Source organism: Phyllobates terribilis, unplaced genomic scaffold (assembly GCF_046119375.1).
Source record: "Phyllobates terribilis strain yellow unplaced genomic scaffold, ASM4611937v1 Scaffold_9__5_contigs__length_417890890, whole genome shotgun sequence".
Classification (NCBI taxonomy): Eukaryota; Metazoa; Chordata; class Amphibia; order Anura; family Dendrobatidae; genus Phyllobates; species Phyllobates terribilis.
In genome coordinates, this window is record NW_027362769.1 from 51,010,750 (window position 1) to 51,036,574 (window position 25,825).

At 39.9% G+C, this 25,825-nt stretch overlaps 1 protein-coding gene across 2 annotated transcripts in view; it reads left to right on the forward strand.

The window, feature by feature from the left end:
• Positions 1 to 25,825, forward strand: part of CDK15 (cyclin dependent kinase 15) — a 238,383-nt gene that overhangs the window by 85,607 nt on the left and 126,951 nt on the right. For both annotated transcript variants that reach the window (XM_073646449.1, XM_073646450.1), the window contains 4 exons: positions 1,293 to 1,355; positions 3,501 to 3,624; positions 6,961 to 7,081; positions 16,403 to 16,496. In XM_073646449.1, the coding sequence (XP_073502550.1) occupies positions 1,293 to 1,355; positions 3,501 to 3,624; positions 6,961 to 7,081; positions 16,403 to 16,496 (402 nt within the window). The remainder of the gene's footprint in view (positions 1 to 1,292; positions 1,356 to 3,500; positions 3,625 to 6,960; positions 7,082 to 16,402; positions 16,497 to 25,825) is intronic.

Genomic DNA, 25,825 nt, shown 5'->3' on the forward strand with positions numbered 1-25,825 from the left:
GCACCGGACTGTACTCTTGGGTAGGCACCGGACTGTACTCTTAGGTAGGCACCGGACTGTACTCTTAGGTAGGCACCGGACTGCACTCATAGGTAGGCACCGGACTGCACTCATAGGTAGGTACCAGACTGCACGCATAGGAAGACACTGGACTGCACGCATAGGTTGGCACCGGACTGTACGCATAGGTTGGCACCGGACTGTACTCCTAGGTTGGCACCGGACTGTACTCCTAGGCAGGCACCGGACGGTACGCCTACGTAGGCACTGGACTGTACGCCTAGGTAGGCACCGGACTGTATGCCTAGGTAGGCACCGGACTGTACTCATAGGTAGGCACCGGACTGTACGCATAGGAAGACACTGGACTGCACTCATAGGTAGGCACCGGACTGCACTCATAGGTTGGCTCCGGACTGTACTCTTAGGTAGGCACCGGACTGTACGCATAGGTTGGCACCGGACTGTACTCCTAGGTTGGCACCGGACTGTACTCCTAGGCTGGCACCGGACTGTACTCCTAGGCAGGCACCGGACTGTACGCCTAGGTAGGCACCGGACTGTACGCCTAGGTAGGCACCGGACTGTATGCCTAGGTAGGCACCGGACTGTACTCATAGGTAGGCACCGGACTGTATGCCTAGGTTGGCACCGGACTGCACTCATAGGTAGGCACCGGACTGCACTCATAGGTAGGCACCGGACTGCACTCATAGGTAGGCACCGGACTGCACGCATAGGTAGACACCGGACTGCACGCATAGGTAGGCACCGGAATGTACTCATAGTTGCACATTACATTATCTCGAATATCAATCGTGGTATTACCCACTAATCTCCTCCCAGATCATGGACATGCTTCAATGACATGACAGGAGAAAGTTACCAGTGAGAATACCCTTAAAAGTTTACCATATAAACTACTTGCTCTACTTCTGTAGCTGTACACAAACACAAAGCACCAATTCATCTGTTATAATAAGAAGGTCCTACAAAGGGAGCTCCTAATACTCCTGTAAAAAGTTCTATATTTTTGCACCAAACACACTGCATGGCACTTTTTTATGATGCAAAATGGATGGGAGGGATCTTGGCCCTTGGAAATAAAGCCAATAAACCTTATCAAACACTATAGCAATTGTACACTTGTGTTATTAATACTTTTTTGTTTTGTGTAATGTAAAAGACTAATAAGGTAGGGAGGGGATCCTGGAGGGGGTCCTTAATGCGGCAATGTTAGAATGTTCAGCACCCCTGTTTAATCTTGTGATGTCCACACTTTTTCCATGCAGCATACAGACCTGGCACAGTACATGGCACAACACCCAGGTGGACTTTTGCCCTACAATGTTCGGGTAAGACCTTTAATGTAAAATGACAGTCATTAATGTGTTGTATATCCTATTCTCATTCTATGGAAAAAAACACACAGAATTTAGGATGTGCAGCAAATGTTCTTCACTTTATATTTCACATTAGAATCTACTGATTTCACTTTAATGATGAAATCGCTCTCTGCATTTCATGGAATTATTAATTTATTAAAAATAAGTAATTACATTAAAGGGCTTGGCCCACTAACAACACAGCACTGGGATTCGGACATATGCTCTGACAAGGCCATAGACTATAATGATGCCAGTAGAGCGAACGTGGGTAAGAGCTTGTGTTCTGCGTGCTGTGCTAAAGTTTTGATTGACACAATTTTGGGGTATAGGTGACATTATGATCGCATTTTAATGTTTTTTTTTTTTTAAAGTGTGGCAAATGAAATGCAGCAATTCTGGTGTGTTAATTTTTTTTTCTGCGATTAACATATGGTTTCAATAATTGAATATTTTGATAGATCAGACTTTTTATAGTATGACAATGCCAAATATGTTTATTTTTTAAAATTTTCTAAATTTCTTTATTTTTAATTTGAAAAAAATAGATGGACAAGGCAATTAAATTTTTTATATATTTTTTTAAAACCATTTTTTTTACCTTTTTTTTTTTAAATTTCCCATAAAGATCTTGGACCTGCAATCCCTCTTTGGTTTATACTATATACCACATTATTGCTGTATATAGTGAAATCATGGTTCTCCTATAGAGCATCTGAACTTAACAGGAGGACCAAGATGGCAGTTACAGGGACCTTCAGCAGACCCCTGACTGACAGGGTAATCCATTGGTTCCCCACGATCGTCATTTAAATGCCACTGTCAGAGATTGACAGTCGGATTTAAATGGTTAAGCTGCAGCTACAGGCAGATACTGGCTACGTAACACAGCCGGCATCTGCCTTGTATGGAGCTGACTCCGCTCCTGAGCCTACTTCATACATTCCTTATAGACCTATGAGGAAAACGTATGTTGTTGACGGGTTAAAGAGCTTTTAAAAAGAATCTGTAAGTAGGATCAACCCTCCTAAGCCGTTTATGTACTGTAGTTCATAGGAAGTTGAATAAAATGATATCTTGATATTTGCAATCCAATGTCTTATTCCAGAGTAATCCACATTTTTTCCATAATATGTTAATAAGCTGTTAAGATCTATGGGTTGGACGTAGATCTCCCTGAGCATCTGCCTCTAGAGATTATTGTAAATGAAAGTGAGAGTTACTAGTGTGAGACATGTAGATCAGGAGAACAGACTGTCACTCATTACATGTCTTACACTGGTAACACCCCCTTTCATTTAAAATAAGCTCTGGAGGCAGATTCTCAGGGAGATCTATGTCCGGCTCATAGATCTTAACAGCTCATTTACATATTAAGAAAAAATGTAGATTTATGTAGAATAAAACATCAGATCGCAGATATCAAGTTACCATTTTATTCATCTTTCTATGACCTTCATATCCATATAGACAACTTAGGAGGGTTGATCCTACTGACAGGTTCCCTTCAAGGGGTTGGATACAGCCCTAGTTGACCTCAGAGTGTTTCTACACATTTTTTCTGGGCAATAAAGTGCTTGTGATTAGATTCACTGCAACTCAAATGTTCAGGAGAACATTTGCAAAGTGTTTTTTTTATAGGTTCGCTCTTCTCTTCTTATTGAGAATGACTCAGTGTTGGAGCATCAGTCAATTTTTATTACTCCGGTATTTAATAGGCTTTCACAAAAGTAAAACTGTAAAATTTGCAGTTCATGAAAGAATGTTTTATTAGCTCCATTGAAATATATTCAGCCAATTTTCCTACAACCTCTTATATCAATTCCCCCTGCCTCTAAATTGGCCTGCTGGTGTTCATTAGGGCCTCTGAATAGCCAACACCAGGCACAGACCGGCTGGGCATGTGGAGACGTGGGTAATCATAACCGTAACCTTAGCCCTTATTCCATTTAAATGTCTGCACTGATCATGGAGTAGATCTGTACAGTAAATTAATAGAGCCCGGCACTACCATCGTATGTGATACTGATTCTAAACAGAACTATAGGGAAAGTCATCCTGTACGAGGTGAAGAGAATCTCCTTTTGATCTGAAACTTGTTATCTCCTCATGTAGCTCTTCATGTTCCAATTGCTTCGAGGTCTGGCCTATATCCATCATCAGCACATCCTACACCGGGACCTAAAGCCGCAGAATCTTCTCATCAGCTACCTAGGGGAGCTCAAACTGGCTGACTTTGGTAAGTGCAGGTCTGATAAGACCATTTTGTGCACAGCAGCTGAAACAACAGGGGCTGTGGATGCTCATCTAATTTTTTCAGGAACATGCTTTTGATGTGCAGTCTGTAGTATACCAGGGGATAGTACAGAATTCGTATATCAAAGCCGCAATCTGCCCACGTTTGTTTCTGGTCAGTAGAGTAATTAGTACATAAGTCCTGGAGACATGTAATATTAATAGTCAGATTATAGGATAATCTATTCATTACTGTCATTTTATTAATGGATTGTAGCACTTGAAAAAGGTGAAAAATACATTTCCAATTCTTAAACTGGAAAGATCCCTTAAGGAATCTGTCATTAGGATCACCTGTCTTAGCCGTCTATATGGACATGCAGGTTATAGGAAGCAGAATAACATGATACCTTGATATCTGAGATCTGATGTCTTATTCCAGAGAAATCCATGTTTTCTTATATATACATGAGCTGTTCCAGGTTGTGAGCAGAAAACTGATCTGCATGAGAATCTGCATCCAGAGATTATTATACAAGAACGAGGAGCCGCTGTCTGCTCTCACTGCTGAGCTGTGTGTGACTATAAGGCCACGTTCACACGTTCAATATTTGGTCAGTATTTCACCTCAGTATTTATAAGCCAAATTCAGGAGTAGAACAATCAGAGGAAAAGTATAATAGAAACACGTCACCACTCCTGTATTTATCACCCACTCCTGGTTTTGGCTTACAAATACTGATGTCAAATACTGACCAAATACTGATCATGTGACCGTGGCCTAACTGACACATCTGCAGGTTCCTCTCAGTGTTTCCTCTTCCTTCTCATAGGCAGTCAGTGTTGCAATATTGTTACAATACAGCAGAGCTGTGAGAGCTGCAGCAAATGTGCATGTAAGGAGACAAAGTTCAGTTCTACTGTTCTGTGTTAGTTACTTGTTTCACACTGGTAACTCCCTCCTGGAGGCAGATTCTCATACAGATCTATGTCTGGCCCATAGTCCTGAACAGCTCATTTACATAAAAGAAAAACATGGATTCCTCTGGAATAAGACATCAGATCGCAGATATCAAGGTATCATTTTCTTCAGCTTCCTGTGACCTACATGCCCATATAGACAGCTTAATAGGATTGATCCTACTGACAGATTCCCTTTAATACTGTATATGTTTTTTACAGTCAGGGTGCGACTACATGGTCTGCACCTCCTATAGTTATGCCAGGTTGCCCAATGAATTTCTGCTTCTTCTGGAGTTATTACCCAATTATCCTACATTCCTAAAGGCAAATCTACCTGGTTATCCGCTAATACATTTCAACTCTTCTACCATTATATCAGTGGACAGATTTGTCACTTGAAAATACTAAAAAGACTATTATATAGTGAATGTATAAAACTATGACTTTAATGGGAACTTGTCAGAAAGGTCCACCTCCCCTAAATTGTTTATATGGTCGTGTAGTGGATATAGTCCTCCACACTTTTACTTATGGAATCTGATGCTTCCTGACTGGATTGTTTTAATTCATATAGAAGTGAGGATTAATAGCTCTGGGAGTGTTACAGCACTTTCCAGGCCTTTGCTTCTCTGGCTCTATTTCCCTCCCAGCCTCACCTTCCTCTGATTGACTGACAGCTCACTAGAGGTGTAGTCAGCCATTGAGCTGTCAGTCAACCAGAGGCAGTAGGGGCTCGGCAGAAAACTAGGCGGTTATACAGTTGCTTGGGAAGTGCTCTATCATGCTGAAAGTACTTGTGCTTTATTTCTATAGGAATTAAATCAGTGATGTTTTTTTTCATCTGCAAGCAACAGATTGCATAACTAAAGGTATGGATGACATTATGTTTCAGAGAGCAACATGACCATATATACAGTTTAGAGGAGGTGAATCGTTCTCCCAGATTCCCTTTAATTGTACAGATGTATTTTGAGCTCAGTACAGGAGATGTAATATATATTTAAAGTGAAAATGGATTGGATCCTACCATAGTAATGGAGGAAAACATTTTTTTCACAAGAACTTCCTACAATACTCTGACAGGATCACATCCTGGAGCCTTAGAGCTTAAATAATCCCACATCTGGCACCATAGCTTAATTAAAAATCACACGTTAATGAGTTGGTGAAGTGCGCTGGATGGCGTAGTGCAAATTGCCCATTTTACTCATTCTAAAATTCTGTCCTATTAAGTTATGTGAGTAGTAACTAGAGTTGATCCGAATTTATTCACACATCCCATTACATTGGCAAAGACAATGGTCTGTGGCCACTGTATGAGAGCGGTAGTGCCGCCTCTTTCCTGCTGATGGCAGCGTCTCTTCTTATGATATACTGACCTAGCATGACGCACATGTGACATCACACCAGAGAGTAAGAGGCGGTACTACTACTTACATAAGCTGCCACAAACCACTGTCGTAGCCAATGGATGGCCACATGCACATAAATTTGCGTCAACTCTAGTAACTGATCATTAAATGGTGTGTATACGTAAGTCTTGAGACAAGAGGATGACAAGAGTAACCTAGTTGGTTATTTTTGAATTTTACAATCTAGTCCATTCTTAAAGGGGTTCTCCAAAAGGTAATCCTTTTTCAGACTGCAACCCATCCTACGCACGCATTAGGATCAGGTTGCAGCCTGAAGATCACTGTATAGTAGAGCAACTTCCTGTCAGGCTGAGGAGAAGCATGGTGAACTAGCATTACTTAACTCCTCACTCAGCTTGACAGGTTTACAACAGGATATTGGCCAGGAAGAAAAAAGCCGCTTTGCTCTGCTGATATTCTCTGTACTGTGCAGATTGCTGTAGAGCAGGGAGACTAACAGAACAAAGTGTTTTTTTTCCTGCTGGTCCATGTACCATTATAAACCTGTCAGGCCGAGTGAGAAGATTAGTAAGTCTAGTTCATGATGCTTCTCCTCAACCTGTCAGGAAGTTACCCTACTATACAGTAGCTCAGATACATCTGTCTCAAGCAACTTTTCTTTAGGCTGCAACCTGATCCTTATGCATACCTAGGATAGGTTGCTGTCTGAAATAGTTGACTAAAGGGGCCATTTTGAATTACTTTTTGGAGAACCCCTTTAAGCATCCAATCCCAATACACATTAGATGAAAATTGGTCACCCTGCTGATTTTGGTGGGCCTGACCAACAATCTGCCACTTTTAGGGACCTCCCAATATTATTTGTTGGGGAACAGTAGGATCATACATTTGCAATTTTATTGCCCAATAATTTTTTTTTTTTAGATAAGCTGCTGCCACAAGACTTTCAGAGTTAATATGCAATTAAATATCTCAATCTCATATTTTACATGCTGTTTAAACAGGTCTTGCCCGTGCAAAGTCAATTCCCAGCCAAACCTACTCCTCAGAAGTGGTCACTCTTTGGTACCGTCCACCCGATGTGCTTTTAGGAGCCACAGATTACTCATCTGACCTTGACATCTGGTAAGAACTGTTAATTACTAAATGTATGTAGACAGGCAGGCTTCTATGCCATTTTCCCATCATGCTGTACATGCAGTGATGGAGTATAGTACCAAAGGCCCGCTAGTAACATTGATTCTGAGGCTCACTCTTCAGCTATATGCAAATATTTTTGGTCAGAAATGGAGGATAGTATGTGATTTCTGCAGCTCTTTTATGGAATTGCAACATATGCTGCCATAAATAATAGAATGAGTAGTTGGTTAAATAAATAAGATACTTTATGCTGTCTTTGCCTGTATATAGTGCATTGTGTGTACAGTAACTGTGTGCCCCAAGGTTAAGGGTAAGGTTCTATGACTTGGAAGAGATGCTAGGTTTGGAGTTGAAGAGGAGGAATTTTGGCGGAGGAGAATAGGATTATAGTGGGTGTGTGCGCTTACCTGATTGGTGGTAGGTGAGTTTTAGCGATTAAGTACTTAAGGAGGGATCATTAGGGTGCGTTCACCTGTTGTTGCAGACTGTTGACTGCAGAACGTCTGTTAGGTGTAAGAAGATGGAGCCCTTATCAGAGGCGAGGTCAGCAGCGGCTCCAGGTCCAGCTTGAGCAGTGGAATGTATCAGGGGAAATTGACGAGGCAGCTGTGGTCACAGCAGCCACCCAGCAATCAGGGAGGCGTAGGCCTCTAAAGAGTCCAGAGGTGACTTCCTGCACCAATTACAGGATTAGGAACCCAAGCAGGTACCCTTCAAAGCCAGCAGCGGTGCGACAGCCTGCATCAGCAATATACTGCTCTGGGAGGCGTATGGGGCGCCAGACTGGTCCATTGAATGGGAAGGATAATGTCACTGCCTCCTCTCTTTTTATGCACCACAGCCTGCGGCTGCCTTAATGCCTGGAAGGTGGCTGTAGGCATGCAGATGCTCTGACCACAAACCTCAGGATGGTTGCAGTAGGAGGTCGAGGTTAAGCATGGGTGAACTTTGCCAGGGACTCCTGGTGATATCCCAGAGCCAAAATCTATTTCAGAAGGTGGAGGGCCACATACCTACTGGCAGCAAGGAGTTGGTTTGTAAACATCAGGGAGTGCACATAATGGCTGTTCCGAGGCATTCTCATAGTTAGTCTGGTAAGTCGCATGGTTTACAAGCACTTTTACAAGCACTTTGGGTGAATGTTTCGCATGGTAGTGGTGGTGGGATAGATGTAAGTAATGGCAAGGCAAATGTAAGCAATGATGGTGGTGGCGCAAGGGCAGCCGATGAAGTAGTAGTGGAATTTGTGAGGCTGGTCAGGGATTTGTTGGCGCTAGGGTCAGAGCCTACCGGCACGTGGAAGGAAAATCCGAGGAGGAGGCTGCGTCTGTGTCTGGCCCGGCCGTGCCTCCAGTTGACATTGGTGGTTGCTCCCTTGGCAGTTTATTTGGTGGATTTGGATGAAGATTATGCTTTCATGGACCCCTTAGAGCTCAACTAAGGCAGAATGTGGGACCATAAACATTTTAGTTTGATAACACCTCTGACGTCAACTTCGTAGTCCTTTCCTGGGGCTGGTGAGGGTTCCACCGCTACAACAGGATTCCCGACATGGAAGCAAGACTTGCTGGTGGTGGTTTAATGAGTGGGAGTGGCAATTCAGCTTTTCTTGTAAATTTAAGTATGAGTCCTCAGGTTGCGGTAGGGCTCACAGCTACATCAAGTTAGGAATGGGAAAACCTAGCAAGCCTGAAACAAAAAGGGACGACACCAGTAACAATTGATTGAATGCTGCTGTTTCTAGGTAGATATTCTGACATGGAGGCGGCCACTTTGCTGAAATATGGTCTCAAGTTTGGTTTTTCTACGGTTCAGCTATGTGGTTGAGTAATTTACAGTTGACTCGTGTGCATTTGGATGTTGTTAGGGACAAGTTGGATTGAGAGGTTGCTATTGGTAGGATAACAGGTCCTTTTTCAGAGCTTTCTTGGCTTTATTCGTGTATTTCCCCTTTGGAGGTGGTCCTCAATAAGGAGCTTAATAAATTATACAAAATGTATCATATATTGTGAACTCAACAGTAAATGATTGAGATCAGTGTGGAGTTGGTTTAATTTCCTACGTTTTGTGTGATAAGTCCATTGAGTGGGTGTGTAAGTTCTGAAAATGGGCTTTGATGGCAAAAACTGACATTGAGTCTGCATTTTATTTGGTCCCAGTTCATCCTAAGAGGGTTTTTTTCTGATTGGAAAGGTGATTTTTATGTGAACTACCACCAGCCAATGCGGTGTTAGCTTTGGTACACCTATTCTGAGCAATTTAGTTGTTTTGTTCAGCGAGTGGTGAAGGAGAAGTTTGGTCTGGATTTTGTTCTACAATACTTACACAATTTTCTCTGCATTAGACCTCCTGGGTTGCCAATGTGTTCAGTGCTCCTGTACTGTGGAATACATCGCTCATTGTTTTGGCATTCAGTTAGCATCCAAAAAAGCTGAGGGTCCAATATTTATGCCATTGAACAAGGAGTGTATGTAAACTCCGAAACGCGTCTGGCTTGGCTAATGTTATACAAAACTCATAAAACTACATGCCGCAGCACTCATGCAAAATCTGGATTAGCAGATTCTCTAAATGCTGAGAAACCACGGTCATGGACATTTTGAAAGACAGAGGTGATTCCAGCAAATGGCAGCATGCTGAGACTGCTTTTCATCTGAACAATTATCAAGTCTGTTCCGAGCTACGGCCACCATCATGCTATATTGCGTTTAAACTAACAGCGTTCATCTAACAAGCTGTGGACAACTCATATGGAAGGAACCAAGCAACATTTGCGGTAATTCTTTCTATGTTATGGAGAACACAAATTTTCGGCATCAATTCCAATAAGTTCACAATTTCAGCCGACTGGATTATATAAATTATTCCTAGTTACGAGGTCCCCACAATTTATATTGTTTTAGATTTCATTATCTATTTATAATTTTTATTTGACTTGGACTGGATTTAAAATATATTTAAGTATAACATAACATTTATCAGCTTCTGATAACAGTTTTGTTATATATTTTATACTTAATACTGTGTATACCATATATTATTTTTTCTATACTTTATAAAACAAAAAAATTAATATATTCTCTAAACACTTAGCGAGCGGGTAATTTTCTTTTACCAGTGTTGAAGTCTTTAGACATTGAAATAGATTCCATTAGGATGGAATGCTGGCTGCCATCGGCTCAGGTGGCTTTACGGGTTAAGAAACTGCACATGCTCCATTGACAATATTTGTTAGGGAAATTTAACGTTGAATGTAGGACTGTACCCTTGGGTAGGGTTTATTTTTTCATAGGCTTGGCAAGCAACAGCCAATATAACATACTCGCTGTAGAAGCTAGATTTGGCCGTTTGGGCTGAAATTCTTCTATCTTACAATGGATGGTCAGCTTGGTTGGACAAGGTTGTGTCTAATTTTGATTTGCGTCTAGTTGCAATAGCAGCTGGTACATTAAGTTTTGGGTTCTATCTTCGAGGGCGGTGGTGCATGAGGGAATGGTTGCATGCTTAGAATGAGACAGAGTTAATAAAAAATTGGCGCTGTTGGAGTTATTTCCAATAATAAGTCTGAGGTTTAGAATTCAGGAATAGCAAAATGCACTCCTTTTGTGACAATCTGAGCATGGTGCAGTGTATAAATAACAGAATCAGCACCGGTGGTGACTCCATTACGCCACTTAGTTCTGAAATGTCTGGAGTTGAATGTATGGGTTTGCGTTTCACACCTGTCTAGTGCAATGAATTCTCCGGCTATTGCTTTGTCTCAATTCCAATGGGATTGGTTTCGGGAGATGGCGTCGGTCGCGGAATGGCCGAAAACCAAGTGGCCTTGTCGACTTTGAGATGTAGTCTCCATGCAGCATTAAATCTAGAAAGGAATTGAGATGGGAAAAGTACTCTGCTGCATGGAAGATGTGGCAACAGCTCAATGAGTCAGATGGGGAGCAAGTGTCCAGGGCTGATAGAGTTTATTTGTTGTTCTATATGATTAGTAGGGCGACCAAGTAAGATTTGTCGTTTGCCGTGGTGTCTGGAAAAATTGATGTAAGCAGGTCCCTACTGGGCTTTGGTCTCATCAGGATGTTTGTATGGACAACGCTCAGCTGAGGTGTCCTTGAGTTGGCGTGGTGTGGCTGAGTGCGGAATGGAGGAGCTGATGTTTTGGGTGAATGTGGTGCTAGACCATCAAAGCCCCCTCATTTCTTGTGGAGTACCCATTGTATGCATACTGATGAGCATTTAATGTTACCATAGTTATTGTTACATGCTGTCTTTATATAGAGCATGCTGTGGCCATTACATCCAATGTCATTCAGGGTTGTGTGTTTCTTTAACTCCTTCCCGCCAAGGCTAATTTCTGTTTTTCATCTTTGTTTTTTGCTCCCCTTCTTCCAAGAGCCATAACTTCTTTAATTTTCTGTCCACATAGCCGTATGAGGGCTTGTTTTTTGCGGGACAAGTTGTACTTTTGAATGACACCATTTATTTTATCATGTGATGCACTGAAAAGCATAAAAAAAATTCTGAGTGTTGAAATTGCATAAAAAAGTGCAATTTAATAATAATTTTTTTATTTTTAGTTACCATGTTCATTATACCGTAAAACTGACCTGGCATAATGATTCTCCTAGTCAGTATGATTATGCAGATGCCAAACATGTAAAACCCAAAGAAATTAACTTGAATTTAAGTTGGTATGCATGTAACGTGTAGGCGATTGTTCACACTGGCCACTAAACTAACAAAACCTAAAATAAAAACAAAATGAGCAAATACCCTGCATTAAGTCAGTAAATAGCAATAATGCATGAAAATTACATAGGGTACTTAGTTATTTTGATCAAAAAATGTAAGTCATCCTACCACGTCAAGGTGACCCTACTTGGGATGGTCCTAACCTCTAGTATTAAAATCTTACCAAATTATGTAAATGTGAATATGGGCAGAGCAGGACCGAAGCCCCGACTAATGAACACCCAGCCATGGGAAGTGTGATAAAGCGACTTGCTTGGCTCTCCGGAGGCAGACCAAGGACACCCTGTTCAGGTAAAACTTCCTGCGGGTTTATTATGCGGCATAAACTCCAGCAGTGTCCCATAAAAAATAAACAGGCCCTCTCGGGGTTAACGGGAAAACAAAAAAGAAAGTATAACAGAATCTATTAGCAAGCAAGGCTCGGCCTGCTCCAGGTAGCACAGTGAAGTCTTTAGCAACACCAGTCCTCCGGTGTTGCTCTCTGGCTTCAGCCCAACACAACCTGGAGACCTCCCTCTCCAGGCCACACACTACACAGAGAAAACTACTGACTGAGTATTTAACCATGTTCAGCCACACCCTGAGGGGAGGTAGGGGAATGGCCTCCCACCCTGTTTGCCGTTCCCATAAAACCTCCCCCTTTAAGAGAGTTAATCCCCAGCATATAACATGCTGGCAGAAATTTTGTAGGTTTCAGTTCACACAGGAGAGCAACCTGAGTGACAAATACCTCCCCTCGTATATCATACTAGTGACTCCGTCACAGAAGCTATATAAACGTAATGTCGCGCTCAAAGAAAAGGGTGACCATGTCCTTATTTGCACTGAGTGCAAAAACGTGTAGTTTTTATTTAAGTTGTGAACAAAAATTTGGAAATTCGGAAAAGAAAAAAAAATTTGTGTCGCCTTTTTCTGAGACCCATCACATTTTCAATTTTTGGTCGATGGAGCTGTGTGAGGGTTTGTTTTTTTGCGCCCTGAGCTGATGTTTTCATTGAATCAATTTTGGTGTAGATAGGATGTCTTGATCGCCTTTTATTGCAATGTGTTGGCTGCTACCGAAAAACTCTAATTGTTGCATTTTCTATTCTTTTTTTCTCATTACGCCTTTTATTGATTGAGTTAATTTATATAATATTTTAATAGACCGAACTTTTACGGACGCAGCGATACCAAATATGTTTTTTTTTATTATTATTTATTTTTAATGGGGGGAAAAGTGGGTGATTTGAACTTTTTATGTTTTTGTTTTTTTCCATATTTTTTAACTTTTTTTTTTTACTTTTTACTATACTTGTTAGTCCACTTAGGAGACTTGAACCTGCGATTATCCGATTTCTTGTGCTACACACAACAATGCTACAGTAACTCTGTGTATAGCGAAAATCACGGTCTCCTATGAACGCCAGCTACAGGCTGGCTTTCACAGGAGTACCGTCATGACATGCATGGAGGTCTTCAGTAGACCTCCAGCCATCATGGCAACTTATCAGCGCCTCGTTATTGAGTCATGGGTGCATGGTATGTCATGCCTCCCTGCTGGCGTGCTGTAAACAGTTGTGGCCGGAGCTCTGTTTCACGCGTGGCTGTTAGAGACAGATGATGGCTGGATAACACAGCCATCATCTGCCAGGAAAGATGCAGGCTCACATCAAAGTCAGGGAGCCGGCATATGACATAACTGTACTTCATATGTCGGGAAGGGGTTAAAGAAGGGATAGTAGAGTTTGTTAGTAATCAAACAGTGATAGGATCCATATAGTCAGACATTCTGAAGCCATGTGCCAAGCAGTGCTCATGTGGGGGGTGCATTCCTACACAACTGAGGAATTCACCTGTTGCCCAGTGGGCCAGTCTGAGCTTGTGTATGTGTTCATTTTGTGCAAGATGTGCTTCTTGGATTTTGGAAAAGTGACATGAATCCTTGGGGGCAATTGTCGTCTGTTGGGCAAATCCTAAACATCCCGTTGTAATGGTTATGTACTATTCATTCTTACATGTAATGAAACCCTCTTTCAATATAGAAAGTAGACGTGCTACATTTCACAGCAGTTGGCCACAACTATGGAGCTATAACAAGATGCAAGAAGCTGACATGCCTTTTCTAAAAAAAGAATAAGGATAGCAAAAAAATAGTATGGATGTAGGAACTTAATATATTACTCTAGATACAACCCTGCAGTTACAAATCCTATCCTATACAGTATATGAATGCCAGATGTAGCGTGCAGTATTATTTCTTCCACATAAAAGAAATCCACAATGTGTAAAGTAAGCCAACGAAGAGGTAGCATAAAATTATACAAAAGGGTCTAAAGGTGTGCCAAATTTATCATCCACCATGAGCCACTGTGATAAATTTGGCCCATCCAGTGTATGTCTAAGGTCTCTAAATGTAATGTATTTTAATGTTTCTGCCCCAGAATACAGATACAGACTGAAGGGCAGGAGGACATAGAGATCATACGTAGACACAAAGAGGGGAAGAGCAAAATGAAACAGAAGGCGAGACGTATAGTCAGAATCTAAATGATGTTCTGAGGTTTCCAGCGCTTGCTCTCCCTGCAAATATAAAGTGTGCAAGAAGGATGAAAGATAACACAAACTGTTTTATCCTGGGAGTGGAGGAAGGCACAGAATACTGAGCAGCTGCAGAGTGGAAGGGAAAGGACCATTTTAGTAATAAAGGTGCTGGGGACCTTCTGCTGTTAACCCTCACTATACTTTTTATTGAGTACGTTTGTTCTACAAGAATTCATTAATTGTGAAGAGTCATTTCAATTATTGATAATTGTACTGCATCCACCAGATCCTCTGATGACAGAATCCTATAATTAAGGTTGCAAACTGTTACACCAAGGGTGGTCTTAATGCCCCTATACACATTAGATTAAGCTCTAGCAATCCTACGGAGTATCTAACATGTATGGGGTTTCCCAAGTCTCCCCCATCAAATGTTATCAGCGAGCTGTTATCGGGCCGACATCTGTTCAGATGGACTAAAGGGAATGAGCTTATAATATATGTCTAATATGTATGGCCATATTGTCGGGAGGTAAAATATTCATATATTCAGTTATGTTTTAGGATACCTCTTACAAATAAAGTCCCAAAAATTGTTACCTCCTAGAGTTTTTCTGAGCAAATGTACTATTTCTAATTTAAGTAGCTTAGACAAGTTTAGATGCTCTAAAGGTATTACAGTGACTGACTGATAAATGTGGCATATCTTGAAATTCCTTTTTCTAATATTTTTATACCATCCCTTGGTTGACTTTATTTAGACTTGTTTTTTTGCTCAAAAGTTTTGCCTCAATATGGTGTGTCTACCTTCTTGTTGGGTGAAGTGGAAAGAGTGTAAAACAGTGAAAAAAATGTCTCACAATGTGTGCGCCAGAAATATTTTTCAATTTGCTTGATAAATCTGCCCCACTCAGTTACAGAAAAGGTTTTATCACTTCTTAATTTAATTCTTCTCTTTGTCTGACGAGTTTGATGTTAATATATGAAAACTAAATTGTATAGCGCTCAGTCCTGTAGAGTTCATGTCAATATATTGTGTAAATGGTGTCAATCTTCATGAAATAAGTCCATGACTTGAGATCTCTATTAGGCTTATATCTTACTGGCATACACTATTCTCGCTTCAAGTCCACTCTTAAAAGGGAATGTTTCATCATAAAATGACCTAATGTTTAAATCAGGTTTTTGTGTTAAGTGTTTATTTTTTATTTTTTAATTTTAGTAATGTCTTTTCACAATCACAAACATTGCTAAAAATATAAATGAGAAATCTTGCAATTTTCACACTGGCTACTGGGGCAATTTTTAGACTTTAACTTCCTTTTGTTTCAGGAAACAACACGTGTACATAAAGAACAAAGTCTCATCCTGTCTTTAGCATTGACGTTTGTAATGAGCATTTGCAAATGTCATTGTTAAGGGAGGCGAAGCACAGGGAGCTGTGACATCACCTATTGTGATTGGTGGATCCTGTGTTATCAGCTGTGTATAGTGGTGTTACCTGTCATTGTAATCATGACTGTGATGATAAAGAAATTGCTATAAACTCTTACTGAAAGGACAGGAAGTATCTAAAATGGCCCTAGATTTCAGTGTGAAAACTACAAGATGTCTCAATTTTATTTTTTATTAAAGGTAATGATATGAAAATATAAAAATGTTTATACAATTTTTTTAAAGAACGTGTAACACAGAAACTTGACTGAAACTATAGGTCGTTTTCTGATGACGCATTCCATTAACTTAAGTAAGACCAAATTATTATTGTGGTAAAACTCCTTTAATAACTTGTCACTTGACCCCATTTCTCGGTAATCTTATGTACAGGTAATGCATTTTCATTACGTAATTACATGTCTATTTTTAAAAACCAGATTAAGCTTCATTAGTATGCCATTAATTTAGAAAAAAAAAGAAAAAACAACACAGAATTAAAAAAAACAACAATGAGAAAAGGCTTGTAATCTTTAGAGAAATACTGCCTGTGACCCATCAAAGAGGCTGAAAATCTCTCCTCTATGTTCGTTCCAGGGGTGCCGGCTGTATATTGATAGAGATGCTTCAGGGATACCCAGCATTCTCTGGTGTGTCAGATGCCTTTGAGCAACTTGAAAAGATTTGGTCGGTAAGTAGACAACTATTTAGTATAGTTACAATCTGCACAATACATTTACTTATTATAAGATTTTACTTTTTTGGACTTTTTTATTTTCTTAGGTTTTACAATAGTAAGTATGATATTAGGATCCGTCAATGTGCCAGATAAACACAAACCGTAACCAAGCTTCTAATATAGAGGTTAGATTATTGTCATAGTATCACATTTACAATACCTTACAAATATGGCATGTGCACCCAGTGGGATAACATGAAGCGTGTTAGGCCCGATGCGAAATCTCCAACAGGACCCCCAACTATTGCAGGTCTTTAAAGGGTTTATCCAGGACTATGTAATTGTTTTACTATGGGCCTAAGAACTCACAGGCAGATAGTTGCTCACTACCTGCCTGCTGTGCCCTTCGCCGATCTCACAGACCGCTCCTGCCGGTGATTCTGTGGCTTCCGCTCATGTCACTGACTTCGGCAGAGCAGCCTGGAAGAAGAAGAGCTGGTCTGTTGACGTGGAGCAGCTGAATCGCCGAAAGGAATAGTCTGCGACTACTCTGAGTCTGCGCCGGGTAGAACAAGCAGGTAGTTACCTCTGTTAGCAACTACCTGCCTGTTCGTTTTTAGGCTCATAGTAAAAAAAAAATAGTCCTGGACAAACCCTTTAATATTAATAGACTTTTCATATGGGTAAAAGTGACCTTTTGGACCCTTAAGCTCCAGTTGCTAATGAAACCTCTGCACCTATTATAGTTACGCCTCTGTGTGCTTCATTTTCTGTAAAAACTAAAAACCTTTTTTTACATGTGACTTAAAGTATTTTATAGCTTTCTTCCATTATATTCCGGAAGTGAATACTGACCCACATGGTAGTCTAATGGGTGCTGACCCACATGGTAGTCTAATGGGTGCTGACCCACATGGTAGTGTAGTGGGTATGGGTCTGCTCATCCCTCCTATATACTCCTAGTAGCTGACTAACCACTCAGAATACTTTGGTGTTATGTAGAGCTTATGTATATTAAGGTCAACAAATAGAACTTTACCTACTTATGGGTGCTGGCCCACATGGTAGTCTAATGGGTTCTGACCCACATGGTAGTCTAATGGGTTCTGACCCACATGGTAGTCTAATGGGTGCTGACCCACATGGTAGTCTAATGGGTGCTGACCCACATGGTAGTCTAATGGGTGCTGACCCACATGGTAGTCTAATGGATGCTGACCCACATGGTAGTGTAGTGGGTATGGGTCTGCTCATCCCTCCTATATACTCCTAGTAGCTGACTAACCACTCAGAATACTTTGGTGTTATGTAGAGCTTATGTATATTAAGGTCAACAAATAGAACTTTACCTACTTATGGGTTCTGACCCACATGGTAGTCTAATGGGTTCTGACGCACATGGTGGTCTAATGGGTGCTGACCCACATGGTAGTCTAATGGGTGCTGACCCACATGGTAGTCTAATGGGTGCTGACCCACATGGTAGTCTAATGGGTGCTGACCCACATGGTAGTCTAATGGGTGCTGATCCACATGGTAGTCTAAAGGGTGCTGACCCACATGGTGGTCTAATGGGTGCTGACCCACATGGTAGGGTAGTGGGTGCTGATCCACATGGTAGTCTATTGGGTGCTGATCCACATGGTAGTCTAATGGGTTCTGACGCACATGGTGGTCTAATGGGTTCTGACCCACATGGTAGTCTAATGGGTTCTGACGCACATGGTGGTCTAATGGGTGCTGACCCACATGGTAGTCTAATGGGTGCTGACCCACATGGTAGTCTAATGGGTGCTGATCCACATGGTAGTCTAAAGGGTGCTGACCCACATGGTGGTCTAATGGGTGCTGACCCACATGGTAGGGTAGTGGGTGCTGATCCACATGGTAGTCTATTGGGTGCTGATCCACATGGTAGTCTAATGGGTGCTGATCCACATGGTGGTCTAATTGGTGCTGATCCACATGGTAGTCTAATGGATGCTGACCCACATGGTAGTGTAGTGGGTATGGGTCTGCACATCCCTCCTATATACTCCTAGTAGCTGACTAACCACTCAGAATACTTTGGTGTTATGTAGAGCTTATGTATATTAAGGTCAACAAATATAACTTTACCTACTTATTAGTGATGATCGAGCGTATTCTATTAACCCCTTCGGCGAGAACGCTTGGGTGTGAGTGTCAAACAGCCATGACACTTGCAGGCGCGGCGACATTAAAAGAAATGCCGAGCACGCCAAAATACTCCGCGAGCACCCGAGCGTGCCCCCCAATGGGGTTAATAGAACACGCTCGATCATCACTACTACTTATACCTGGCTTGAATTTTTGCTGATATGTTTGTATAAACATGACATCAATATATTTGGTGATGTCTAAGTAGAACCTCCATGAAAATACTTCACTGATATCAAATGGGGAAATATTGTCATGAGATTTGGACTCCCATCAGGCTTTAGACCAGTAATATCAAGTGATCAGATCTCAGTATAGAAATGAAATCTTAAAAGCTGTATTCCTATTTATTTCCTTTTCCTATGTCTGCTTTAAGTGTATTTCACAGTGCTAGATATAAAAGGTTCTATTTTCTCTAGTTCTAACCCTCACCATGCGGAAAGCTTTGAAGCAGGGACAGGGTAAGCTGTCTTGGTATCTACAGCACCCTCGGTCCCTGAAGTTCAGCATTATCGATGCCAGATTGACAATCATTAATGTAATTATCTCCTATATCACCTTTCACTACCAATTCCTATTGCTCTAAGGCTAAGTTCACACAGAGTTTTTTTTGAAGAGTTTTCTTTTACAATTGGATCCTCTCCAAGAAAAATGTCCTCAATCTCTTGGAAAACTCTTCCATTTCATTTCTATGGGAAATCCACATTGCTATTCATACGAGGAGATTTTTTTTCTTGAGTTTTTTAAAAAAATGCCTGGTTCTAAAGAAAGTGCATGTCTTTTCTTTGAAGATGATTCTGAAGGAAACCTCTTCAAATTAGGCACTATCCAATCAAAAGACTGAAAAGAACACATCAAGGAAAAAAATTCTTCCAAAACTCTTAAAAACCTCTTCAAGGGTAGATGCACACAACATCTTTTCAGGCAGATTCTGCTTGGAACCCGCCGAAAAAGCTCCGCAGAGCCCACACATAGCTGCCTGAAGAATGAGCATTGTATTTCTTTTAACCACTTCACAGTTTATGAACACTGAAGTGGTTAAAAAAAGTAACAAATGGCTGAACATGTGCACAGCAATGCTGTTTATCTACATTGCTGTGCATTATGTTCATTTTTTGGTGCGTTTTCATGCAGACTTCAGGCTGAATCCGTGTGAAAAAGATGGTTTTGTGCACATCCCCTAAGGCTATGTGAAAACTATGCTGTATGCACATTCCCTTGAGGAGAGTTTGCGCTATGTGCACATAGAGTTTTTCAAGGAGTCTTTGAAGCAGAAACTCTCCAAATCCGGACAATTTGGACTGTTTACATTCAGTTTCTGCTCCAGAAACTGCTAAAAAAAACTCCTAAAAAACTCCATATGCACATAGCCTTGTGCAGCAAAAAGTGAACCTTATGCACAGCAATGTAAAAATTACTTGCTGTGCACATACACTGTATTTAGTCTTTTGTTGCTTCTTTTAACCAGTTTAGGTTAAACCACCACTTTAGGTTTTTAACCACTTTAGGTCATTTAACCTTGAAGCGCTTAAATGAAATAAAATGTTCATTCTTCGCTTCTTGCCATTACGGTGGAAAGCATGGAGGAAAGATGCCAAAGGTGGATAAAAACGTAGACAAACCTTCAGGAAAGAGACCGCCTGAAGTATCTTCGCTCTTTGCCTAGAAAAACCTCAAGCTCACATACCCATATGCACTTTCTTTTTTCCACCAGACATTTTTCAAAACCTATTCAAGAAAAAAAAAAAAAGCTAAACAAACTCCTGATAATAACAGCTTAGCTATGTATACATTGAGTCTTTTTGAAAAGTTTTCGAAGCAGAACCTCAATGTTTTTCAGGAGTTTTGAGTTTTTGAGGAGGATTGGGCTATGTGCACACAGAGGTTTTTTATGAGTTTTTGGAGCAAAAACTGAGCGGAAACTCTCCAAATTTTTGTCCAAATCTCAAAACTCTTAAAAACTTGGAGTTTCCCATTCAGTGGGTAAGTGCACATGACTTCTTTTAAACTTAGGTTAAACCGACGGAGTTTTAAAAAGCAGAAGCCGCTTCAGGAAACTCTGGATTATTTTTTCCTGAAGCATCTCTTGTGTCTTTCTTTTCGGTCATTTCCTGAACGTTTTTCAGTCTGCATTATTTTGGAGGATTTTCCTATGGTTTTTGTGAAGTATTTTTTTTACTGTCTTTTTTTCACCCCATTGAATAATAAAGAAACTGCTGTTGGTTTCTATGCAAAAACAATGGTAAAATGTTCCAAAAATCATCTGGCTGTTTTCCAGGCATGTTTTGACCTTTCCCATTGACTTGCATTGTAAAGTACAGAACGTCTTCCAAGCGGAAAACAGCAGAATAATGGACATGACACTTCTTTTAGCCGCTTGACGTTTTTAGAAACTTGAAATGATTTAAAAGGCGTTAAAAAGCCTCAAAATGTGTACAGCAAGTCGTTTTTATACAGAAATGCATATGTTCATCCTTTTGAATGCTTTTTGATAGTTTTTTTTTATTTGTTTCCCCGGGCTGAATCAACCTGAAAAAAATGTTGTCTGCTCGGAAAACTCAGCAAAAAAGACTCCATGTGCACATACCTTTTGGAGAGTTTCTGCTTCAAAAATTAATTGAAACACGCAGTGTGCACATACTCTAAAGTGGATTTCCCTTAGAAACTAACTGAAAGAGATTTACACAAGTTTTTGAAGCAGTATTTGTGGAAGATTTTGGATAGGATACACTACAAAAACAATCTTCACAAAATTCTGTTAATATAACCTTTAATACACAGCTCCAAAAAAAGACTAAAACCAGAACAAAGTTTTTTATTAAAGTTCCATAAGACTGCTGCCCCCTCAATGGCGCTCAAGGCAACTGACTACTTTACCTACTCTTTGTCGTGCCCTAGTTTTATTGTTTGATTAGGTTTTTTCATATATAGGTTAAAATTTAAAATAAAATAAAAATATTTATTTCATTAATTTCATTTGCTACTTACATGTGATACAAGGTAGTATATTTTCCTAATATGTATATCATTGTAAATTTTGATAAAACCTATTAAAATGCTCCTGTGTCCTCTACTCTGACATTTTTAGATTGGCAGCATGGAACTGTGGAGAGGAAGAAGAGGTTCCTGCTGTTTGTTCATGTAGCATCAATTTCGATGTTTTATTTACTGCTTGACCTTCCTTGGTCTTTCCACACAGTCAGCATCAGGTCCTTCATCACAGGGTGTACTCTTTGATCACTTAGTGTATATTCTTGGACTCAGAAAAGGATCATTTATGTTCATCAAGCCAGGATGACAGACCTTACCGAAAAGTCAAATGTTTTCCTTTTCTAAGTTTCATATTTCCTTGTGGGCTGCAAGTGTTAAAGGAATCCTGCTAAATTTATTGACAGTCAACCAATCAGGTTTGTGTCTAGTAGTAGTAAAACATGAGGCTCAAGGGCTAGAAACCTTATTTAGTATCTCTGGATAGTTTCCTTCTTTTAGATGACTACATTATTTCCATTTTGGTGCAGCAATTACATGTTTGTTTTATGAGAAACCACTTTAGTAATGTGTGCTGATTTGGCAAAATAGGTAAATTATCAGCAATAGTGCTGTAAAAAAGTATTTTTCCCATCCAGATGTCCACCATAAAACTAGATTGGACTAATAATCCGTGATTTATTGGAATTGGCAACATCTATCATTTATCCATAGGTAATAAATGTATGATTGGAGGGATCCCAAGAACAGGGGTTCTGTGCCTTCAAGTAAATGAAGCGGTAATGCGCATGGGTGACCACCTCTGTATTCATTTCCATGGGAAGTGGTAGTGTGCTTATCTCTACCATTTCCATACACAAGAGAGTAAAAGAGCCAGGTGATAAGTATTCCTGTAATAAATAAAACTGGGAATGAAAAGATGGACATTAAATAAAATGTAATAAAATCACAATGTGTTTCGGTTCTATCCAGTCTTCCTCAGGTGTCGGACACCTGAGGAAGGCTGGATACAGCCGAAACGTGCTTATCGCCTGATTCTTTTACTTTCAATTGCACTGTGCCGGAGATTTTCTTGGAGGAAATTTGTGCAGCATATCCGATTGTCTGCACCCATTTGATACGCTTCTCACATATGCCCATATGGAATTGTGCACAACTTAATCAGGTGGAAGTTTCATTTTTTATGGTCACATCAGTTTTAATCATACTACGCTCAGAAAGAGCTACTTTCTCTCCCTCTTCCCCTAAAGGAATTCCATATTTGATACTTCCATAGACATATTATTTTAGGATATATAAAAAGAGAGAGAAAATCCTGTGATTCCAATGTATTATTTCTTGTAAGGCTACATCTTGAATATGGGATCCAGTTTTGGATTCATCATTGTAAAAAGAATATTGAAAAATTAGAGTTGGTTCAAAGAAGCCAATTAACTTATTAACCAAGATGGAAGGTCTCTAATAATGAGAGGTTAGAAAACTTGGATTTGCTTAGCTTATAAATGAGGTTGCCTCTTTGGCGTCTTTATTCAATTTATTAGTATGTGTGGGTCAATAGAAAGGATTAGCAAATGATTTATTAGTACCAAAGACCTTACAAAGTACCAGGGGATATTCATTACATGTGGAGGAAAGGAGATTCCGCCAGCGAAATAGGAAAGGGTTCTTTACAGTTAGAGCAGTCAGGCTGTAGAATGCTCCCAGCAAGGGGTAGTAATGGCAAATACTTTAACAGAATTAAAAAAAAGGGTTGGATGCGTTTCTAAGACCCAGATGCATTGTGGGTTATAAATAAGCTAATGATTGATAATGTATAACTAGTGGAGAAAGGTTAAACTTGAGGGACCTGTGTCTTTTTTCAGCCTCTATAACTGTGAACGAAACAGTGATCACTTATGTGGACTATTTCTCAATTTGTACTGGAGCACAGGTCCTCCATTCTTGTGATTGATGGTGGTCCCATTGATGAAACCCCCACTAATTATACATTTATCACCTGTCCTATGGAAAATATGTATTGAAGGAACACAGTGCAGTGAGAAATTCCTCTTTTCAGGTTTTGCAGGATTCCTTCACTTTCATTTTCAGGTATGTTTAAAAATATATAACGACAACTTTCATATAGGATGTTAATCCAAAAAAGCAGGAAAATTAGTATATTAGATCATAAAATTTAACCTTTATTAAATAAAGTCATGACACAATAAAAAAACGTGATAAAAAACACCAGTAGCTTCATATACAAAGGTGGGTATCGTCAGAATGCAAATGAATCACATGTACCATACCAATGGATCACAAAACACTGGAACAAGAGTGTGGGGCTAGAATATGTATATTGGACCCAGTTGCTATAACAGACCAAAAAATAATGAAGTTGCACAAAAATGTGTATTGAGAATAAGATTGGTGTTAATAGCTCACATTAATAGGTCAGGATGAACTTAACCCACATGTGGTCACATGAACAGTGTTTGCCATAATGTCCCTTACCTGGTGGAATAGGGAGGTAAACCAACCGGACGACCCGCTTCTCCGACTCGCGTTTCGTCAGCCTTCTTCAGGGAGCGCAATGTTAGATGTGTAATGTAAGCTATATATAGGGGTTGCTGATCACCGGAACAGCACTTGCAGCTGTTCAATCAATAGCCGCCGACCGGAAGTCAGATGGTACTCGGCGCACAAGTCAGATGACGACTTCCTATGAAGTATGGACTTCCGTTCATGGTCCATGACCCGCAAGCGCTGGGTTGCCTAGCAACACAAACGTCAGCGGTCACATTGCCCATGTCGGGAAGAACCAGGAAGTTAGTCTATCGTATATGCGCGCACCCATCTACACTGCAGGGAACATGTGGAAAGGTCAGTGCCGAACAGACCTTTCTAACGTTACTACAGACCTTACTAGCAAAATTAGTATGAATTTATAAATGTGCAAAAATAAAAACGGTTTTAGGACACAATAACATGGGTCATTTATATTAACTGAAATAGGCCATGTGTGAATATATATGAATAAGTATACTGAGAGGATTTTATGATATATTGGAGGATCGTATGTGAAAAAGATTGTGTTTTAAGATATATAAATGTGTGGAAAAATATAATTCATTGGTGAATTAAAAAACATAATAAATTAAAATTTGTGAGATACTCAAGGGGGTGCATAAAATAGTAAATATCTATGAATAAAATACATAAAATGAAGGTGAGAATAAATACACAATAAATATAATCAAATTCATAAATTATACATAAAATATAAAAAAAAAAATGAAAAATAAAAATAAATGATGATTATGTGATAAATATAATGTGAAAATGAATAGTACATAATTAAAGTGCCAAGTGCCAGTGGATCATATAGGTCAAAAACATCAATGCATATATATAATAAATAAATGGACAGCATGAATAGCATAAATAAATATGACATTAAATTCAAGTATATACTAGCATAAGTGGTACATAATTAAAGTGCCATGTGCCAATGGACCATATAGGTCAAAAACATCAGTGCATATATATAATAAGTAAATGAACAACATAAATAGCATAAATAAATATATTAAATTCAAGTATATAAAAAGGGGGGAACAAAAAAACAACAAAACATTCATGCTGATCCTCCATCATGATAGCCCCTGTCATGTAGATCCTCAAACGAGATGAATACCCAAACGAGAGACGGCCGCAGCAATCACAGCAAAAAGATGGGTGATGAGACATCCCCACTATATATGAAAATAAACAAAACGTGGTATTAAAAACATATAAAAGCATAAGGAAAAATACACAGCGAACTACAGAAATGAGCCAAAACCAAAATTTTCATTAAGCCCATAGGGTACTATGGAATGCAATCGATAGATCCATTGGCTTTCAGCACGAGATAAGGTCTTAAATAAATCTCCCCCCCCTACTTCCCAAAGATACCTTGTCTATAGCTTTCACTCTCAAAAATGTTGCATCAGCATTGTGGAATCGTTTGAAGTGACTGGGGAGGGTTTGTTCATATTCATCCGAACTTTTGGCCTTTTCAATATCGCGCACGTGTTCTCTTACGCAAATCCTGAACTCCCTGGTGGTCATGCCCACATATATTTTGTGACATGTGCATTCCGCCACATAGACCAACCCCCTTTGTTGAACAAGTAAGGACCCGTCTTATTATA